The sequence below is a fragment of the Protopterus annectens genome, chromosome 1.part1 (assembly GCF_019279795.1).
Source record: "Protopterus annectens isolate FY-2018-M chromosome 1.part1, PAN1.0, whole genome shotgun sequence".
NCBI lineage: Eukaryota > Metazoa > Chordata > Ceratodontiformes > Protopteridae > Protopterus > Protopterus annectens.
In genome coordinates this window covers 652,775,239-652,793,438 of record NC_056726.1, presented here as the reverse complement: position 1 = coordinate 652,793,438, position 18,200 = coordinate 652,775,239, and the positions used below count along the sequence as shown (strand labels likewise).

Below are 18,200 nucleotides of genomic sequence, written 5' to 3'. Positions count from 1 at the left end.
CCACTAAATAGAGACATACATTTGAATTTTAGACTTCATATCTTTCAGAAAATGCATGATACCACAAAGCCTGTTACTTTACCAACTTTCTAAGTTTATAAGAGCAATATTTAAACTCTGTCCCTATTTTGGGGCCTTTGTCCCCCCCATTATTTTAGGCTTTTTGTCCAGATTTCTTGCACCAAGAGGTTGAGCGGTATACATACAGAATTACTTTTTTTTTCTTTTCATAAAACCCAAAGTTGCAGTATTCCGCCAAATGTTTCACTTCAAGATTCAGATCCTTCAGCTCATATAAACCCTGACGAGCAGTGGAGAACCTTGGTCAAGATTTGTTTATGTGCTACAGAATCTGTAAATGGACAAGCTGCGATAGAAATAACTTTGCCATTCCTTTCCTCCTACTATGTCGCACGTCCAACATACAGTATCCCCTACTGTTGATGCAAACCAAGAGAAATTGACATATTATTATCCTACCTTGAGTTTGCTAATTGCCATGTTAGTACCTTGTGTTGTTTTGTTATTTCTCTTGAACTGTCTAATTATTTTGCATAGGGTATGCGTCTTCAAACAGAATAGAAGAAGTAAAAGAATGCGGCAAGCTCAAAGAGCAATTCTGCAGTCGGGTCAACCAACTAACTGTAGGACAAATCAAAGTACCGAAGCCTTCACTTGCGCCTATCCAACTGCCAGAGTAGCAACAGGCCTCACACTTCCCAGGGTAACTGTTACTCAGCTGCCCCCTAGGGCTGGTTCTGACGAAAGACCCCAGTGCCGGGAAGTGTTTCACAGACCTGATGGTGCCACAGGAGAAGAAGCTGGTTCGTTTAGACCCACATCCGCTGCTCGTGTGTCTTGTATTGGTAGAAAACAGCAGCTGTCGACAAGGAGCAGTTTTGTCCCCCATTCAAAGTTGGGCCCCAGGTCTACCGGTTGCAGTAAAGCGACTCCAATGGTAACAACATCTTCCAGTGATTCAGAGTTTCAGCCCAATCGAGTTCCACCAAACTCTCCAGAAAATACTGCAAGTGCAGCGGTAAGTTAAGAACAGTAGGTTTGGAAGTGTGTCGTTACTGTGTGAGAACAAGATGTAGCTGGAAAACTTGGTGTCTTTACCTACACACTGTCTTTCATTTTTCATTTACACCCTGGATTTTTTCCATCTGCCCCTAATAAAAATAATTAAAAATAAATCGTGATGCCTAATTGCGACCGATTAACAAGTGGGTTTGTTTACCGGTTGTAAACACAGAGCTAAAAGCCGTTTTCAGGAGTGACCAAGTGTGAAAAGTAGTTCACTTACGTGGAATAATTACATTATCCCAGTTTTTTTTTTTTTATTTGAATGAAGACTTCTGGACAGCACAGTTAATAATGGGAGGGGACAAAGGGCCAGACTCACGGACTGTTTTAATATTTTTCTTACAAACTTAGATGAAAGTTAATAGAATAATGGTTTACATGTGCATGTATATTCATAAGAATATGAACTCTGAAACTTAACTGCCATTATTTAGTGATTGCATTGCAGTGCTCAGTGATTTGCCAGAAAACCTAAAATTTTATGAGGAACAGACGAAAATATGAGGCAAAAAATGTGGCCATTCATTAAAATTTTGGACTAGGATTACCACCTGTCCCACTTTGTGAGGGACAGTCCCTCTTTGGGCAGTTGTGTCCTGCAAAAAAACTTGTAAAAATGGCAAATGTCCTGAGATTTTAAGGACAAAATTATTTCCTACATTATATTTAATAGTTGCATAAAACATTCTGTATCTGAAACACCTAAATATTATAAGAAACAGAATAAGCAACTAAAATACTACAAGAATAAGCCTTAGTTAGGCAGAAAAGTGAAGTTCTGTACTTTGTACTGGCCGTGGGTATGTTTTGGCCTGCAAAATCTGACGTTTGTACCAAAAATGTCCCACTTTGGGCATTTGAAAAGGTGGCAACCCTATTTTGGACAGTTGAGAGGCATGCATTGTATAAAGTTAAGTAACCTATATTGCCATTAGCTAGCTATTACTCTTGCTTAATTTTTCCTGTCTTATCTTATACCCTTATGTATTTTTTTTAATTCATTCGGCAAGTATGGGTGTTTTGTAATATGGAGTCTGTGCTGCTGCATGTTCATCCAGTTCTTAGCTGTTGCTATTTTCTGTTTTGTTTTGCCTCTCTCTCTATCTATCTATATATATATATATATATATATATAATTTTTTTTCTTGGTAAATGTTTTTAGTCGTTTAGTTAATCCCATCTCTGTGTGACTTTGACATCCATGGCCAGTTTGCCACTGCTTTTAAGTTCTTATAAGTTCATTACTTCAGTAGTGTTATTTGTCCATCTTGTAGCCATCTTCTTTCGTCTTCAATCCACCCTATCATCACCGAATGCTTTAATTTTACTGTTAGACCTTCATCGAAACAGTTTGGGTTTATTTCTGTAAGTATTAAATAATTTGATCTTCTTGCATGGAAATTCTTAAATCTTTTCTCCAGCTCCACAGTTTAAAATTAGTGTGTGTGTGTGTGTGTGTGTGTGTGTGTGTGTGTGTGTGTGTGTGTGTGTGTGTGTGTGTGTGTGTGTGTGTGTGTGTGTGTGTGTGTGTGTGTTGCATACACAACCTTACCTACTGTCCAGCTCTCAAAAGATTTATTCCTGGGAGAAGTCTTTGTTTGACTATATGGTTCAGAGGTAAATACTTGGCCAGTTTCCCTTGTGGGCCATTTTAAACCTAGCTAATTTCCTTTGTTGAGAATCAAAACCTGTACTTCTTGTCTGTGAAGTAAAGACCTTAACCGTCAAGCCAGTCCCAACACCTTAGTAGTTCATTTTCTATCCTGTTTAATATTTTCTCTAAATTTGCCATCTCTTTCCTTCCAAGATGCAGTCACCTTCTGCAAAGATTTTAAGCCCAGGAGAATAAAATATGTCACTGCCTCTACTTTTACCCTATCTATTTGCAAAGAACTGATAGAGATGATTGATGTAATCTTTCTTTTTTTTCTAATGCTGAGCAGCAAGTCACTTATGCAGTTTTGACTTTCTCCTTAATCAATAGGTTCTATAGCTGTTTGCTTTCAGCCATTAGCGTGGTATCCTCTACATGTCTGAGGTTGTTAATATTTCTCCCTGTAATTTGGATTCCTACATCTGATTCTGCTAAACCATCATTTGGTGTATTTGGTATATAAATTAAATAATTAGGGTAATGTGCTACCTTGTTGTGCCACTCTTCTGATCTTTAGTCAGTTATTCTAATTGTTGCTTCTTGGTTTGCATGCAGATTCCTCAGCAGGCAGGTAAGGTGACCTGGTGTCAACATACTATATAAGCCATCTTCTTGCCCATCTGTTTCCTCCCTGGTATCCACCTATTCCCCATCTCGCACCCTCCACACCTCTAACCAGCAACTTCTGAATGTCTACCAAAGAAAAATGTGAGCAAACTCCTATATAAATGCTCTGTAGCCCAACCTTGGAACAAACTTCCTTTATACATAAGCTCCATTACACTTTAAAAAAAGAACTCAAACTTCACCTACTTAACACCAAGACTTGCCCCTGCCATGACACAACTTAACCCTCATACCCTTGCATTGTATAATAATCTCTCCCTTTTCACCTTCTATGTGTTCTCCTGGTAAATTGAACCCTCAAAATTTATATGTAGGTTTTAAATTTATATGTTGTTTTATTTTGCTACTTGTATGCTACTTGTATATTATGTGCTTGAGTCATGCTTTTTACTTTTGATTAACTTGCTTCTATTGCTAATTGTGTACTATCTCTGAATGTTAATTTAAAACATACTGTAAATTGTTTGTAACTGGAGCTTTTCACCTCCGGTCTCCACTGAAAATGGGCTACTGGCCCAGTTGGACCAACCCAGTTAACAAATGACAAATAAATAAACATTAAGATGTTGCTGCAGCATTGCCCTTTATTGGGATGGGAATACAGCTCCAATACACTGGCCACTGTTATGGTTTCAAAATTTGCTGGCATATTATGACCAATGCTGTCGCATCATTTTGCAGGACAGCTCCAATACACTGGCCACTGTTATGGTTTCAAAATTTGCTGGCATATTATGACCAATGCTGTCGCATCATTTTGCAGGATTTTAAATGGTTTAGCTAGAATTCTATCACTTTTTGCATGTAAGAGTTTGAAATGTCGGATCTCGTGAGTACCGAGATACGGAGATTGGCAGCACCACAGCCTTATTAACTTTCACAGGTAATATTAACAAAGCCAGAGACAAAGGCAAACTTGTTTTCCTCTATTTACTTTGATCTCTCTAAAGTTTTTGATCTAGTCTCTTTTCAAAAAATTCCTCTGCCAACTGTCTTCCCTTGGGGTCTACCAACTACTTAACTAATAGATACCAGTCTGTTAAAGGGCTCTCCACTTTTACACCATTCCTTCCTGTTAATACTGGTGTGCCACAGGGCACCATTCTCAGCCCTCTACTCTTTAATCTCTTCATTAAAAATTCTCTCAGCAGGCTTCTGTCATACAATGCGGTGATGATTCTACCTTTAATACATATTTCTGACAACCTAATGCATTTTCAGAAAATGATTCAAAAGCCTTTAACTCTGAAAGTTGACTACAGAATAATCTCCTGATGCTAAATCCCAAAAACCTAAATTACTTCTCTTTTTTTTCCAAAATCCCATTGCCATGAAAAAAAAAACAGCTTTAACATTTCTTTCTTAAATAATCCCATGACTGAAGTTACCTCGCATACAAAACTACTTGGCATGACAATCAACATCAATCCTGCATTTGATTTACATATCCATAACGGCCTCAAGAAAACTTATCAAAAACTCGACACCCTACACAGAGTAAAGAAACTTCTTACAGGCTCTGCCAAAGTAACTCTACCTACCACTTATCTCTTACTGTTACTTCTTAAACTACTATACCTACCTCTGATTAACACAACCAAATTACTATTCCATTGCTACTTCTAAGTTAACACTCAGATTTGCTTATCTCCTCTAATAGCTCACAATCTATCTTCTACACCACTGTATCTGTAAAGTCTTCGTACAAGGATTATAAATTTAATGTTTGCAAATATCAATACAAATTTTATTTTACTGACTATTATGCTATGTATTCGTTGAAACTGCATTATAAAATTTGTTATTAATATCGATTGCATTAAATATGAAACCTTGTTGCTTTTCTCCCTGGGCCTCCACTGAATAAAAGGGAACCTGTGCACTGTCTGGTTTTCCTATTAACTATTTATTTACTGACATTTGTTTATTTTATAAGTGTGTGAAGAAGATTCAGTTTACTTCTAGTACTGCAATGAAAGCTTTTGCTCTTTGTCATAAATTATCAGGATGCCAGTGATGCTCAGTTGCATTTGCTACAGGAATCTGTGAACCAAAATGCAGACTCAGATTTTAAACAATTCCAGTAAGCTTAATCACCATACATAAAAAGCTACCTATTATAGAGCTTGTTTCTCTCTCGTTTTGAAACTGCTGTAAGTGAAGATAGACAAGCTTGGCTTAAGAGTTAGCTGCATATAGAAAATGTTCTGGCAGAGCTTAGAATTTTCCCAATGTGGCAGTTTCCCTGTTTGTGATGGTGTGGCTGTACTTGCTCAAGAGTCAAAGAACCGGGAAGTCTAGGGGCAAGTCAAGGATTATACAAGGCTCAAGGAGCAGGAATTTCCAGCGCTTTTGGCACTTGTATTTTCTAGAGGTCAGATGTGTTAGATGGACTCCCTAACAATCTGTGACCAGTGTAGGACAGTGTTCAAGTCTGAAGGCAAGTCTTTGTGTAAGAGAACATGTGCTTTTAATTGAAGTTCTTGATAGGCACCCAATAACTATTTCAGATCATGCACCAATAACTAAAATAAAAACACAGGGTAATGAAGTAAAAATGAGACACTGGCACTTTTCCCGCCTATCTGTTGAAAAGAGGAATTTAAGGAATGGGTAGTGGAGATTTTTCAGGAGCTATTAGAGAGGATAGAAATTTCTTCTGAAAATATAGCTAGGGAGTGGGAAGGAATTAAGGTGGAGTTTAAAAATGGGATGGAAATAAAGGGAACTATGGTTAAGAAGTAGTAATTTAGATGGACTGACAAATATTAAAGTGTTGCAGAATAGGGGCAATCTCACATAAGAGGAGGATCAACTGCTGAATGCTAAGCAGAAAATAAGGGATTACCTTGGTAATATGCATGACTTTAGAAATATTGCTGTTAAGCAACTGTTTTTTGATAACAGCACTAGAGTACAAAAACTTTTAGCATAACGACTCGGGCAACAGAAAGTAGAAAGAGCTGTCACCAAGCTTAGGGAGCCTATAACGAGGAAGGTAACAAGAGATCCTGTAGAGGTATTGGAAATATATGAAAGTCTATATTAAGCAGAAAAATATGGAAATCAAGAAAAGATACAAATGGAAATGTTTGCAAGAATTAAATTTGCCAAAGTTAGAGGTAGATGAGGTTCAATTACTAATGGTTGGGATAGGAGGAGATGAGATAAAAATTGTGATGTATAACCAATCTACTTCAAAGTCCCGAGTAATAGATGGTATTCCTGTGGAAGTTTGGAAGCTAGGAGGGAAAAAACTGATAATGATCTGGAAGGTTGTAACAGTATTTTAGGAGGAGAAGTACCAACATCCTGGAAGAAAGCAGTGGTGGTAGCTGTAATACCTAAAGAGGGTAAAGATCCATCGGACCCAGCTTCATACAGGCCCATTTCAATGCTAAACCATGATTATAAAGTGTTCATGACTATAATGGCTACAAGAATGACAAAAGTAATGCCAAAATTGATAGATATGGATCAATGTTGTTTTGTGGAGGGGAGGCAAACATTTGACAACAAAGAAAATACCATTGTTGTTGTTGGTGGGTCTTGATGCAGGGAAAGCATTTAACAGAGTAAGCTGGGACTGTATGGGCAGGGCAATGGAAGCATTTGCATTTCCTAAAAAAAAAATGATAAGGTTGATTAGGAGGATATATGAGCAGGGGCGGCTCGTGCTATTGGACTGCAGCCCTCCCACCTAGAAACAAAAGAAATAAAAAACGTCAAACATAAAATTTAAAAAAAATATATATTTTTTACGAGTACCGGAACTTTCAAGCATGCGCAGACACACTCAGACTGCCCCGCAGATGCCCAGGAATCTGTGCAGTAGACGACCGCACAGAACAGAGGAGCTCCGGACTGCTTGATCCGCAGACAGGACCAATCAGGAAAGAGGTGAGGTTAAGCTCTCACAGGGATTCGAGCGCAGGACCAATCAGGAGACAGGTAAGTTAAGTTTTAAGCTCTTGCAGGGAAGGTTTGCTGCTTCGAGTGATTCCGGAGCCATTTAGTGTGTGTGTGTGTGTGTGTGTGTGTGTGTGTGTGTGTGTGTGTGTGTGTGAAATGCCCCTGTTAACACATAGTGGTGGGTAGAGCTACTCAGGCTTGAACCCTGTACCTTGGATGCAGGTAGCAAGGACCTGAATTCCCTACCCACCACTATTTGTAAAAAATTGCAGATTTTTGCCTGATATTTGTTCTGTTCCTCATAAAATCTGTGGTTTCTGTATCTTCATTTTTCCTTGCAAAGGTTTGTAGTGCAGTGGTGCACTGGTAGCATTATTGCCTGACAGCTATAGGTTCTCTGGTTTGATTCTTGGCTGGGGTGCCTTCTGTGTGGAGTCTACATGTCCTCCCATCCCTTACAAAGATGTGTCTGGAGTGTTTCTCCCTGCTCTGCTGAAAATTGGCTTTGTTTTGTTCCAAGTCAGACTAGTTTCCTTGTTAACAAATGTTTAAAAATAACAGGCATTTAAATTTCAGACTTCATATTCTTCAGAAAGTACATGGTAAAACAAAACCTTTTATTCTAGCAATTGTCTAAGTTTATAACATGGATATTTGAAATTTGCCCATATTTTTGGGACTGTATTCCCCCATTATTGGCCTCGTCCAGGTATTTTGTGCTAAGGTTGAGAGCTATGGTGAGAAATGAATTCACTGAATGTGTAGGGCTGTATTCCCCCCATTACTGGCTTTGTCCACATGTTTTTTGCTAAGAGGTTGAGAGCTATGGTGAGAACTGAATTCACTGAATATGTTTGGCAGCTGTATTCCCACATTATTGGCTTTTTTCAGGTGTTTTTTGCTAAGAGGTTGACAGCTATGGTGAGAACTGAATTCACTAAATGGTAGCCATTTAAGTTTGTCTTCCTCTGTTTCAGCTGATTTGGCATAGTGGTATGTTTCTCTGACTGTTTTGCACAGGGTCCCCTGGGTTCAAGACATGGCAGTGAAATGTATGGTGGTAACACAGCATTTTATTCTAGCAGCTTTCCAACATTATACAAGCAATGTTTCAAATGTGTCCCTGGTTTTTGGCCTTTTGTCCTCCCCCTCCCCAATAAATTTTGGCTTTTCCCAAATTTCTTGTGCTGCAAAATTCAGAGATACAGCTGAGTGTCGAGTAGATTTTACAAGGAGCTGAGAGCTGCAGGGGAACAAAAGTTTAGTGCTGCTTATGCTAAGTCTGCTTGCATTGTTAATAGCACAACAGGTAGTGTACTTGCTTTTGATGCAGAAGGCTGTGGGTTCTACTCCCACAGTAGGTAGATGCATTGCTGATACTGTACTGTTTGTAAAGGGGGTGGATGCTGCAGTCCTTTTTGGCAAAGATACCTAGTAATTATGAACCTGTTATCAGTTTGCCATCCATTCCCTATTGCGGTATTACTAGCTTATCTTTTTTTAATGCATGCAACATAGGCAATTTATTCTTCAAGGACAACAGGCACTTCATTTGTAGATGAAACAATGACATATAAAGTTGTTTGCTAGCAGCAACCTCTTTATCAGTTACAGATTTCTTTAATGTGGATTTTACTACTTCAGAGATTGTGCATATTTACTGATACTGGTGGACTGTAGAAGTTTGAGTAGACTTTTTATGATGTAAATGTTCTGAACTGGGCAGTTTTGTCATTGGTGCATGCATTTTGTTTCATTGTTTACTGGAAAAATGTTCAAAACAATAAATTTAAAATGCCCTTTAAAAACTGTGCTGTATTGTACAGGGAATATCATGTAATACAGTCAGGAAGGTGTATCAAAGAGCATGTGTATGTTTCATGTTCAAGGGGCCTATGATTTTGAAAACAGCCCAAAGTTAATCTTTATCTGCCACTGGCAAAACTTATTTTCTTTGAATGTGGGTTTCAATGCTGTTTCAATGCATGTGAGTTTCAAGGGCAGAGAAGTTTTAATGCTAAGTCTGTTTTCATTGTGAGACTGCATTGCTTTGTTTAACAGATATCTATTAGGGTTTGTGCTGCAAAATGCAAAATAAAACTTTCAAATGAAATCTAAATCATTGCAGAAGTAAAGCAGTATGCACATTACAGTGTTTATGGTAAATGGGGCAAAATAACCAAGGAATGGGACATTGGAATGGCTGCAGGGGGGAGGCTCCGTTCGACCTTGATTTTGTGAGGGGGGAAGGGTAACAAACTCAGACAGCCCCGGTTGAACTGTACCTCTCAGTTGTCCATATTTTTGCAGAATGAATAGATATTTGCTTCTTATTTTTGGTTTGTTCCTCATAAAATTTGTGGTTTTCTAGCAAATCATTTAGGAATGAAGTCACTAAATGACAGACATTGAGTTTCAGACGTCATAACCTTCAGAAAAATGCATGCTAATGCAAGACTTGTTATTCTATCAACTGTCTTAAGTTTATACAAGAGCAATTTTTAGTAGTGTTTATATGTTCCCCCAATATATTTGGCCTTGTCCAGATTTCCTGCATTAAGAGGTTGAGAGGTACAGGAAAATCGCTTTGTAGAATTAGGAATATCCAAACCTCTCAATTGTCCCCAATTTTGGCTCAAAATGTTGCTCTCCCCTAATAATCCCTCCTCAAAATGGCAATTTTGGAAGGAAACGTGGAGGGTTTACAATTCTATATAACTGTAATGATCAGAGTTATAGATTACTTTTATTTCAGAAATGCATGTAGATGTTCTTATTTTGTTAGCTGCTCAAGTTAACAGTGTTAATATTAAAAAGGTGTCCCTTTTTTGACAGGCTCCCAGCTGTATTGTGTGGCAACTTTATATTTTTGCATCACATTTTTGATTTGTTTTTCATAAAATTGTGGTTTTCTGGCAAATTAGTGGCAAGTCATTAAAGATTGAAGTTAGAAAAATAATGGCAGACATTCGAGTTTCAGATTTCATACCCTTCAGAAAAATTGTACTAATGCAAGACCTACTACTGTTCTATTATCTAAGTTAATAAGAGTAATATTTAAAAGTTGTCCTTATTTTTGGGCCTGTGTCCCACTTCTAGTTCTATGTATGGCTTTGTCCAGATTTCTTGCTCTGAAGTTGAGAAGTATGAGTGTCAGAGCCGTCACTGTCAGCCAGAGACATTTCAAATTGTGACATACTTGTTGCACCCCACTCCCCATTGTAGTGGCTCTGGATGTGTCCAAGGAAGGCAAGGAGCAGTTATGCAGTAAGTGTGCAGAGTATTCCCCCATCCAAGGTAGACCACAAGTACGACGGTGGCATTTCATCTGTCCTTGATTTTGCAGAATGTTCTGGTTTTCTGTCATATTTTTATACTGTTGATTTATGCTTCTTATTATTCAGGAAATGCATGCTGTCACAGTGCCCTGTTGCTCTGTTTAAGTAGCAATGATTTAATGACCATCAGGTAAGCTTGTCAGAGATTGTAAGATGCGAGTAAGCTTTAATAAGCATACTGTAAGAATTACCAGCATTGAAAACCTTTTCGTTGTTGCCATGCAGAGAATATTTACATAACTAGATAATGTATAAGCCTTGGGTATTGAAATGCATATGACAGTATTTGTAATAAAAGGACAGGATTACAGTATTTTCAGAAGCTCATTACATTTGTTGGAGACTTGCAGTCATCTTTTGTTGGAGACTTGCAGTCATCTTTGCAGGCTTTACCCGTAAACTAAACAGAATGCCAATCTATCATGTGTGGTCCATAACTTGTGCAGGAATCCTTTAAGCAATTTATCTTGAGCTTGTTTGCTGTTCATTTTTTACTTTGATCATGTCTTCCCCATGAAACAAGTAGATAGTTGTGTCAGGCAGCAGGTCTTTTTTGGATAAGAAACATTTTTTACAAGTGGGGTGTCATAGAGATCGCTACTTTCAGCATGTTACTTGGTAATTTTATAAAGCTGAATATAAATTATAATTAGAACTGCAGTGCAAGGAGTAGTGGTTTGAGTTGAGTGCTGCTTGTTTTTTTATACTTGATTTTGACTGGCATTCCAGTAATGTATTTAAAAAGTAATTTATTTTTTCATGCCTCACAATCTGCTTCCATCTGGATATTAAGTAATTTGTCATGTAGCCAATGCATTGAAATATTTTTTTCTTCTACACTTCATTTGTCTTGATTGGACTCTCGTAATGACTGTTTGGCACCCAGGACAGTGTATTTAATTAAAGTTCCAGTTGTTGTGGTTTTGAGCATAGCCCCACCCCTTTCTAGTTGGCCACACCTCTTCCCATTGGCCCCACCCATTCAGCTATCTCCTGCAGCCCTCCTTTAATTTGAAGTCACCAGCCACCACTGTATATGAGGGATAGAAGGTGAAAATTAAAATGGGTGGGATCCCTTCTGATAATTTCTGCTTGAACAGAGGAACAGGCAGGGGTGTCCTCTTTCCATTTTATTATTTGCATTATATTTAGAACCATTGGCAAAGAAAATAGGGGACTTAGAAATTCAAGGGTATAATTGGTAATGGTTTTCAAGAAAAGCTGGCTCTATTTGCAGATGACATTATTTTATACCTGACAAAACCAGAAAGACATATTACAGTGCTGTGGAACATATATTTTTGGGATACAAAATTAGTGAAGCTAAAACAAAGGCAATAGCAGTAAATTATGTACCCACACACAAATTGGTTGAGCAGTATCCTTATTTATGGGGAAATGATAAAATGAAGTATTTAGGAGTATGGATTTAAAATTATTCTGGTGTGGCAGCTAAGGATGTGTGTGAAGAGAATAAACAAAAGATAATATAAAAACTGAGAAAATGGATGCTTTGTTATATGGATAGTAAGATACAAGCGGTCAAAATGTTTTTAATCCCTTTAGTCTTATTTATTTATTGACATTTGTTAACTGGGTTAGTCCAGCTGGTCCAGGAGCCCATTTTCAGTGGAGACCCAAGGAGAAAAGCTCCAGTTACAGACAGTTTAAATATACATAACAGTTTACTTTACAATTAAAAACAATTATTAGCAAACACTAAAAAGTACACCAGTTCTGTACTTCAAAGACAGTTTTTTGTAGCTGATGTATAACTGATGTGGTAAGGTGTATAACAAGTTCATGAATGGGGTGGAAGGGATATCTAGAGGTGTCCAAAGTCAAAGTAAACTTTATAGTCATACAGATCAACACAGAGGAAAAAGTGCATGTCAATGCACGAAATTTTGATACTCTGGTTCGTACCATAAGAATTATAGTTTACAGAAGGAAGATTAATAATAATATAAAAATACTGAAATAGAAATCAAAACTAAGATAGTAAAAATAAACACAAAGTATAAAGTGAGCTATGTAGATAACAATGACATTGCACATAAATAATGTTTGTTTACCCATTTAGCAGGTTAGGCTATGGGTTTGTTGTTCAGCAGTCTGATAGCACGTGGGAAGAAGCTGTTATGTAATCTGGATGTCCTGCATCTAATGCTTCTGTAGAGCTTCCTTGTTGGCAGGAGTTTGAACAGTCCATAGGCCGGATGGTGTATATCCCTCAGTAGTTTTCGGACTCTGCCATAGCATCTGTTTGAATATATGTCCTGTAGGGACTGAAGGTTGGAGCCAGTGATTTTTGTGGCTTGTTTAATGATCTTATCCAGTGCATTCCGATCGGCTTGAGAGCAATTTCCATACCAGACAATGATGTGGTTTCTCAGTATGCTCTCAGTTGTGGCTCTGTAGAAGGTAAGTAGGACCTGTGGGGGGAGGTTAGCTCTACGAAGTCTCCTAAGGAAGTGGAGACATTGTTGGGCTCTCTTTATAAGGTAAGAAGTGTATGTGGCCCAACTGAGGTCTTGCGAGATATGTATCCCTAGGAATTTGGTGCTATTAACTCTCCACTGTGGCACCATTGATGACGATAGGGGTGTGTGGCTTATTTACCTTCCTAAAATCTATGATGATTTCCTTGGTTTTCCCAACATTTAGTGCTAAGTTGTTGTCAGTGCACCAGTGAACGAGTTGGGTCACCTCCTCCATGTAGGCTCCCTCCTCTTCCTTCTTGATAAGGCCGATTTACTGTGGTGTCATCTGCAAATTTGATGATTCTGTTTGAATGATGCTTAGCTGTGCAGTCATGTGTTAGAATTGTGAAAAGAAGTGGACTGAGTACACAACCTTGTGGGACCCTGGTGTTTAGGGTGATGTTGTTTGAGTGCTGTTTTCCAGCTTGAACTATTTGTGGCCTTTGTCAGGAAGTTGAGGATCCAGTTGCATATTTTGTTTTCTATGCCTAGAGTACTCAGCTTAGACAGCAGTTGTGGAATTACTGTATTGAATGCAGAGCTGAAGTTTATGAACAGCATGCGTACATAACCGTCCTTATTTTCCAAGTGGTCCAAGGTGTGATGAAGTGTTAAGGCTATGGCATCCACAGTAGAACGATTTGGCCTGTATGCAAATTGAAAAGGATCAAATGTAGCAGGTAGGCAGGATGTTATGTGATCTTGACCATTTTTTCGAAACACTTCATCACTACTGAGGTAAGTGCAATTGGCTGATAATCATTTAATGATGCTGGAGATTGTTTCTTGGGCAGAGGGATAATGTCGGTGGTCTTGAAACATTTGTGCACTTTTTCCTGGCTGAGAGATGTATTGAAAGTGTCTGTGAAGACTGGTGCCAGATGATCAGCACAGTTTTTAAGTAGCCTCCCTGGGATCCTATTCGGATAAGATGCTTTGCCTGGGTGAACCCTACGTAGGTTCCTGCGTACCTCTTCCAAGTTGAGGCATAGTGATGTGCCATCTGTGTTGGTCGGTAGTCTCTTTGGTATGGTTCTATTTGATTCCTCAAATCTACTGAAGTAGATATTTAGCTTGTTTTAAAAGTCTGGGTTATCATCACAACATGTGAATGGTGGTTTATAGTCTGTGAATTTTTGGATCCCTCTCCACAGCTGCTTGGGATCTTTCTGGTCAGTGAGGTGTCTCTGTATTTTCAGACTGTAGTCTGTGTAATGTGATGTTAGAGAAAATATGTAGGAGATAATATGCTGAGAGGATTGTATGAGATTTTGGTAGAAAGTAATAGTATTGGAGTGGTAACAAAGTATGCTGAGAAGTTGTATGGAAATGTGTACTACAGAATAGTATTGGCGTTAGGTATGGTCATGACAAGTACAAGTTTTGGTTCTTATAAAGTGTAGTTTTGAGTCCTTTCTTAAATTGTATAGGGTGTATAATGGAGCATAATTGGGATGGGAGGTTATTCCATGCCTGGGATAGGGTGGATTTATATAGTAGTCTACCGATAGTTTTTTTTTTTGGGTTGGTAGATGTCAAGAAGTTGTTAGTTAGAAGTACGAAGTGTGCGAGTTGGTGTGTAGATGGATACCAAGGAGGAAAGGACAGGGCAGGAGGATGATTTATAAAGTATAGAGTGAATAATTTGTAACTGAGATAGAAGGAGTTATTGAGGAAGTTCTAGCCATTGTAGTGAGTTGACTGAGAGGCAGTGGTGTGAGTTATGTGGGGAGTTTGTGATGAATCTTGCTATTTTGTGGTACGTTTGTTGGAGTCTGGCCAGGGTAGTGGTTTGAATATTAGTTAGCATTGGGGTGGCATATACACAGGCCAGGCATATTTTTATCAACCAGACGAGAAGTTGTGGATAGCAATTAATAAAGAGCTGAAGGACTTTTATCTGAGTGGGGAAGATGGCAAGAGTCAAGTGGGATAAGATGATTCTTCCAGTAGAACAGAGTGGATTGGGATTACCCAATTTGAAGGGGTATTTCAGAGCTACACAATTAAGGCTCCTATACACTGTACAAGCAGAAAACTATAATTCAAAGTGGAAAGCGATGATGTTGAAACAGGGGGGAAGCTCAAGAAACAGGGAGAGACTTGGATTTTGGATGCAGGCCTTTAAGGAGAATAACAATAATGTTATATCCATAAAGTAGTAGAACTTATTCTAAGAACTAAGCCAACACGGGAATGAAGAAAATTTGCTGATAGGGATGACTGCAATTGGGGATATAGACAATAGGCAAGAGGGGGCTGGAATGTATTGGAGAAAACTGGCAAAGGAGCCATGGTACTGGAAGAAAGTATTTAGAGAGGGACAGATGATAGAATGGGAAGATGCCAAGAATTTATTTGGAATGCAGGTTAGAGATTGCCTTCCTTATCAAGGATTGATATCGGAGTATAGGCAAAGAGAAATAAATAGGTGGGTCCTAAATGAAAGACCAGCACTGGGAGAGTTTTTAGTAGAATCTAGAACAGAAGCTGCCATTAAAAAAGGAACAATTAGTGGAGTATATAATATAAGAATCAATCAGAGGAGGTTAGAAAGGATTAGGAAGAGATTGGATAAGCAGTGCACAAAGAAACAATGGGAGGATATATGTATGTCTCCCAAATATGCAACAAAATCTAGAAGATTTAGGATTTTTTGCTTGGAAACTCCAAGTAGACACCAGATAATTTTTCCTCAGGGTGATAGCAAATGTTGGAGGTGTGATGGGGAAAAAAGAGGTAATTGTAAACATATTTTCTGTGAGTGCAGTGAGTTGGCAGACTTTGATTCCCTGCGGAATACACTGTTGGAGATGCTGAATGGGCAGACCGGTATGATGAGGAAGATGATTTTTCTGATCTATGATACAGAATCAGAATTGCCTGGATATGGAAAGGCCTTGCTTTCTCTAATTATGATGGCTGTAAATAAAGCAATTACTAGAAAATAGAAATTTAAAATCTAAGCCAACTATATTAGAAGTAGTGAATATAGTGACCGAGATAAAACAATTGAAGTTGAGATCTTTAGAAAAAAGTAGGAGCACACTACATAGGAAAAATGGGAATTGTGGGAACAATACATACGGGGAAAATTAGGTTTAAAAGAAGGCAGGACTTAAATGAGCCATGTAATGTTTGACTGAAAATGATCGGGTAGATTATAAGTGATATATAATGTTTTCAACTGGGAGTGTGTCAGTACGGTTTGTGATGTAAAATGTTTGCAACTAAGATTGTTTCAGTGTGGTTTGTTTTCATTTATATAAATGTATGTTTGCTTACGTCATAAGTGATGGTTTAATAAAGATATTTCTTGTTTAAAAAAAGTTGTGGAAGAAACCGCTATGAACTTTTGACAGATGGTATAGTTGCTGAATGATTGCCACTAGAAGATATGTGGTTCTTTCTCCAGGAACCCAGATTTCCTTGCCGGTACCATTATTTTGCCTTGTAAACATACCCACTTATGACATATTCGACATATTCTCTGTTAAAAAAAAAAAAAAAAAAAAAAAAAAAGACTTCCTCATTTTCAAATGTGAAGAAATATTTACATTTTGGCAGACGAATCAGACATCTTTTCCTCATGATGCTAAATCTGGTTTTGCTGTAGACAGTTTCCTCAACCATTTTTAGAATGTGGAGGACTGCTATTCAGAAGATAGATTTCACTTTCTCTCTTGTTTTTAGATCAGTGGTGTATTCATTTTGGTTCCAGAATTTAATTGCTTGCTTGCTGGGTTGATGAGCAGGTCCACAGACAATTGTAGGGCATGACCCAGGGTAGTTAAGTGGCTAGAAGTTTTCCATTATTGGATTGCATTTTTGTTCTTTTTTTCTGAGTTGTACAGTAATGTGCACCTTTTACAGAAAATGTTTACTATTTAAATATAAATCAACCATATTTATAACCACTCAGGAGCCCTCAAGTTGAAATAAAGTAATCTGTCATTATGATCCTGCTGCTTGACACTGGCTAAGAAACATGGTGTCAGCACTTGTATTCATAGGTAAGAAAATTAATTACTTCATTTTTAATGAATTTCTGGAGTTTCCTGATTATTTTGTGTTGAGCAGTACCATGCTATGGGGGCAAGATTTGAAACTGCTTTTTTCTCATGTTGCCTCTTAAGGTAGTAACACAAAAATTATAAAGAAAACCAAAAATAATGGGGTGACAAAGGCTCAAAATCAGGGACAGGTTTTAAATATCGATCTTACAAACTTCGAAAGCTGATATTGCATGCTAATGCAAAGCATTCTTTCTGAAGGTTATGAAGTCTGAAATTCAAACATCTGTCAGTTAGTGACTTCAGTCCTCAATGATTTATCAGAAAACCACACATTTTATGAGGAATAGATCAAATCGTTGTCCATACTTATGCCTCATTCTATAAAATTTTAGACAGTTGAGATGTATGGCCTTGACAAAAAAGTAAATGAGTAAATGGAACAGCTGGTCTATTTGTGCTCTAGTAAGCATACTAGTGGTGGACAGTAGATGCAATAGTTTGTATGACCTGAGTCTATATTATAGAAGATACTTTTCTTCAAACATTGAATAATCGACATCTAAACAGAAAACGAACTAAAGAGCGAACGGCCAGATCCACAAATTTTTTTCCTCTTGAGGGGGATTCATGGGGCTGTACACAAAAAACACAAACTACAAAACCCTAATCAAGTGGGGCACGTTGCCTCCAACACCCCCCACATGGGGGGGGGGCTGTGCCCCCCAACTAAATATACCAACTCCGAGTTTGCTCTACGTTGAGGAAAAGGGCAATTCCCGATAACAGCAAACTGAATTTTTCCCGAGGAAAAAATTCAGGGACTTGGCCGTTCACTGTTTAGTTCATTCGCTGTTTAGGTGTCTATTATTATATGTTCGAAGAAAAGTATCTTCGATCATAAAATATAGACCCTGTATGAATACCTCTCAACCCATAGACATTGAAAATGAGTATAAAAGACTTTGAAGTAGGTACATCCAGCCAAAAATCTTAACATCTAATTAACATAACATTTGAATAACAAATATACTTAACTCTTCTGGTTTACTGTTGGAATTTGGGATACTGCTCAGAAACTCACGTT

The 18,200-nt window shown here is 38.0% G+C and overlaps 1 protein-coding gene across 2 annotated transcripts in view; it reads left to right on the top strand.

Annotated features, from left to right (window-relative positions):
• Positions 1-284: 284 nt before the first annotated feature.
• Positions 285-18,200, top strand: part of LOC122806739 (protein huluwa-like) — a 606,708-nt gene continuing 588,792 nt past the window's right edge. For both annotated transcript variants that reach the window (XM_044077421.1, XM_044077414.1), the window contains exon 1: positions 285-1,039. In XM_044077421.1, the coding sequence (XP_043933356.1) occupies positions 407-1,039 (633 nt within the window). In that variant the 5' untranslated portion in view covers positions 285-406. The remainder of the gene's footprint in view (positions 1,040-18,200) is intronic.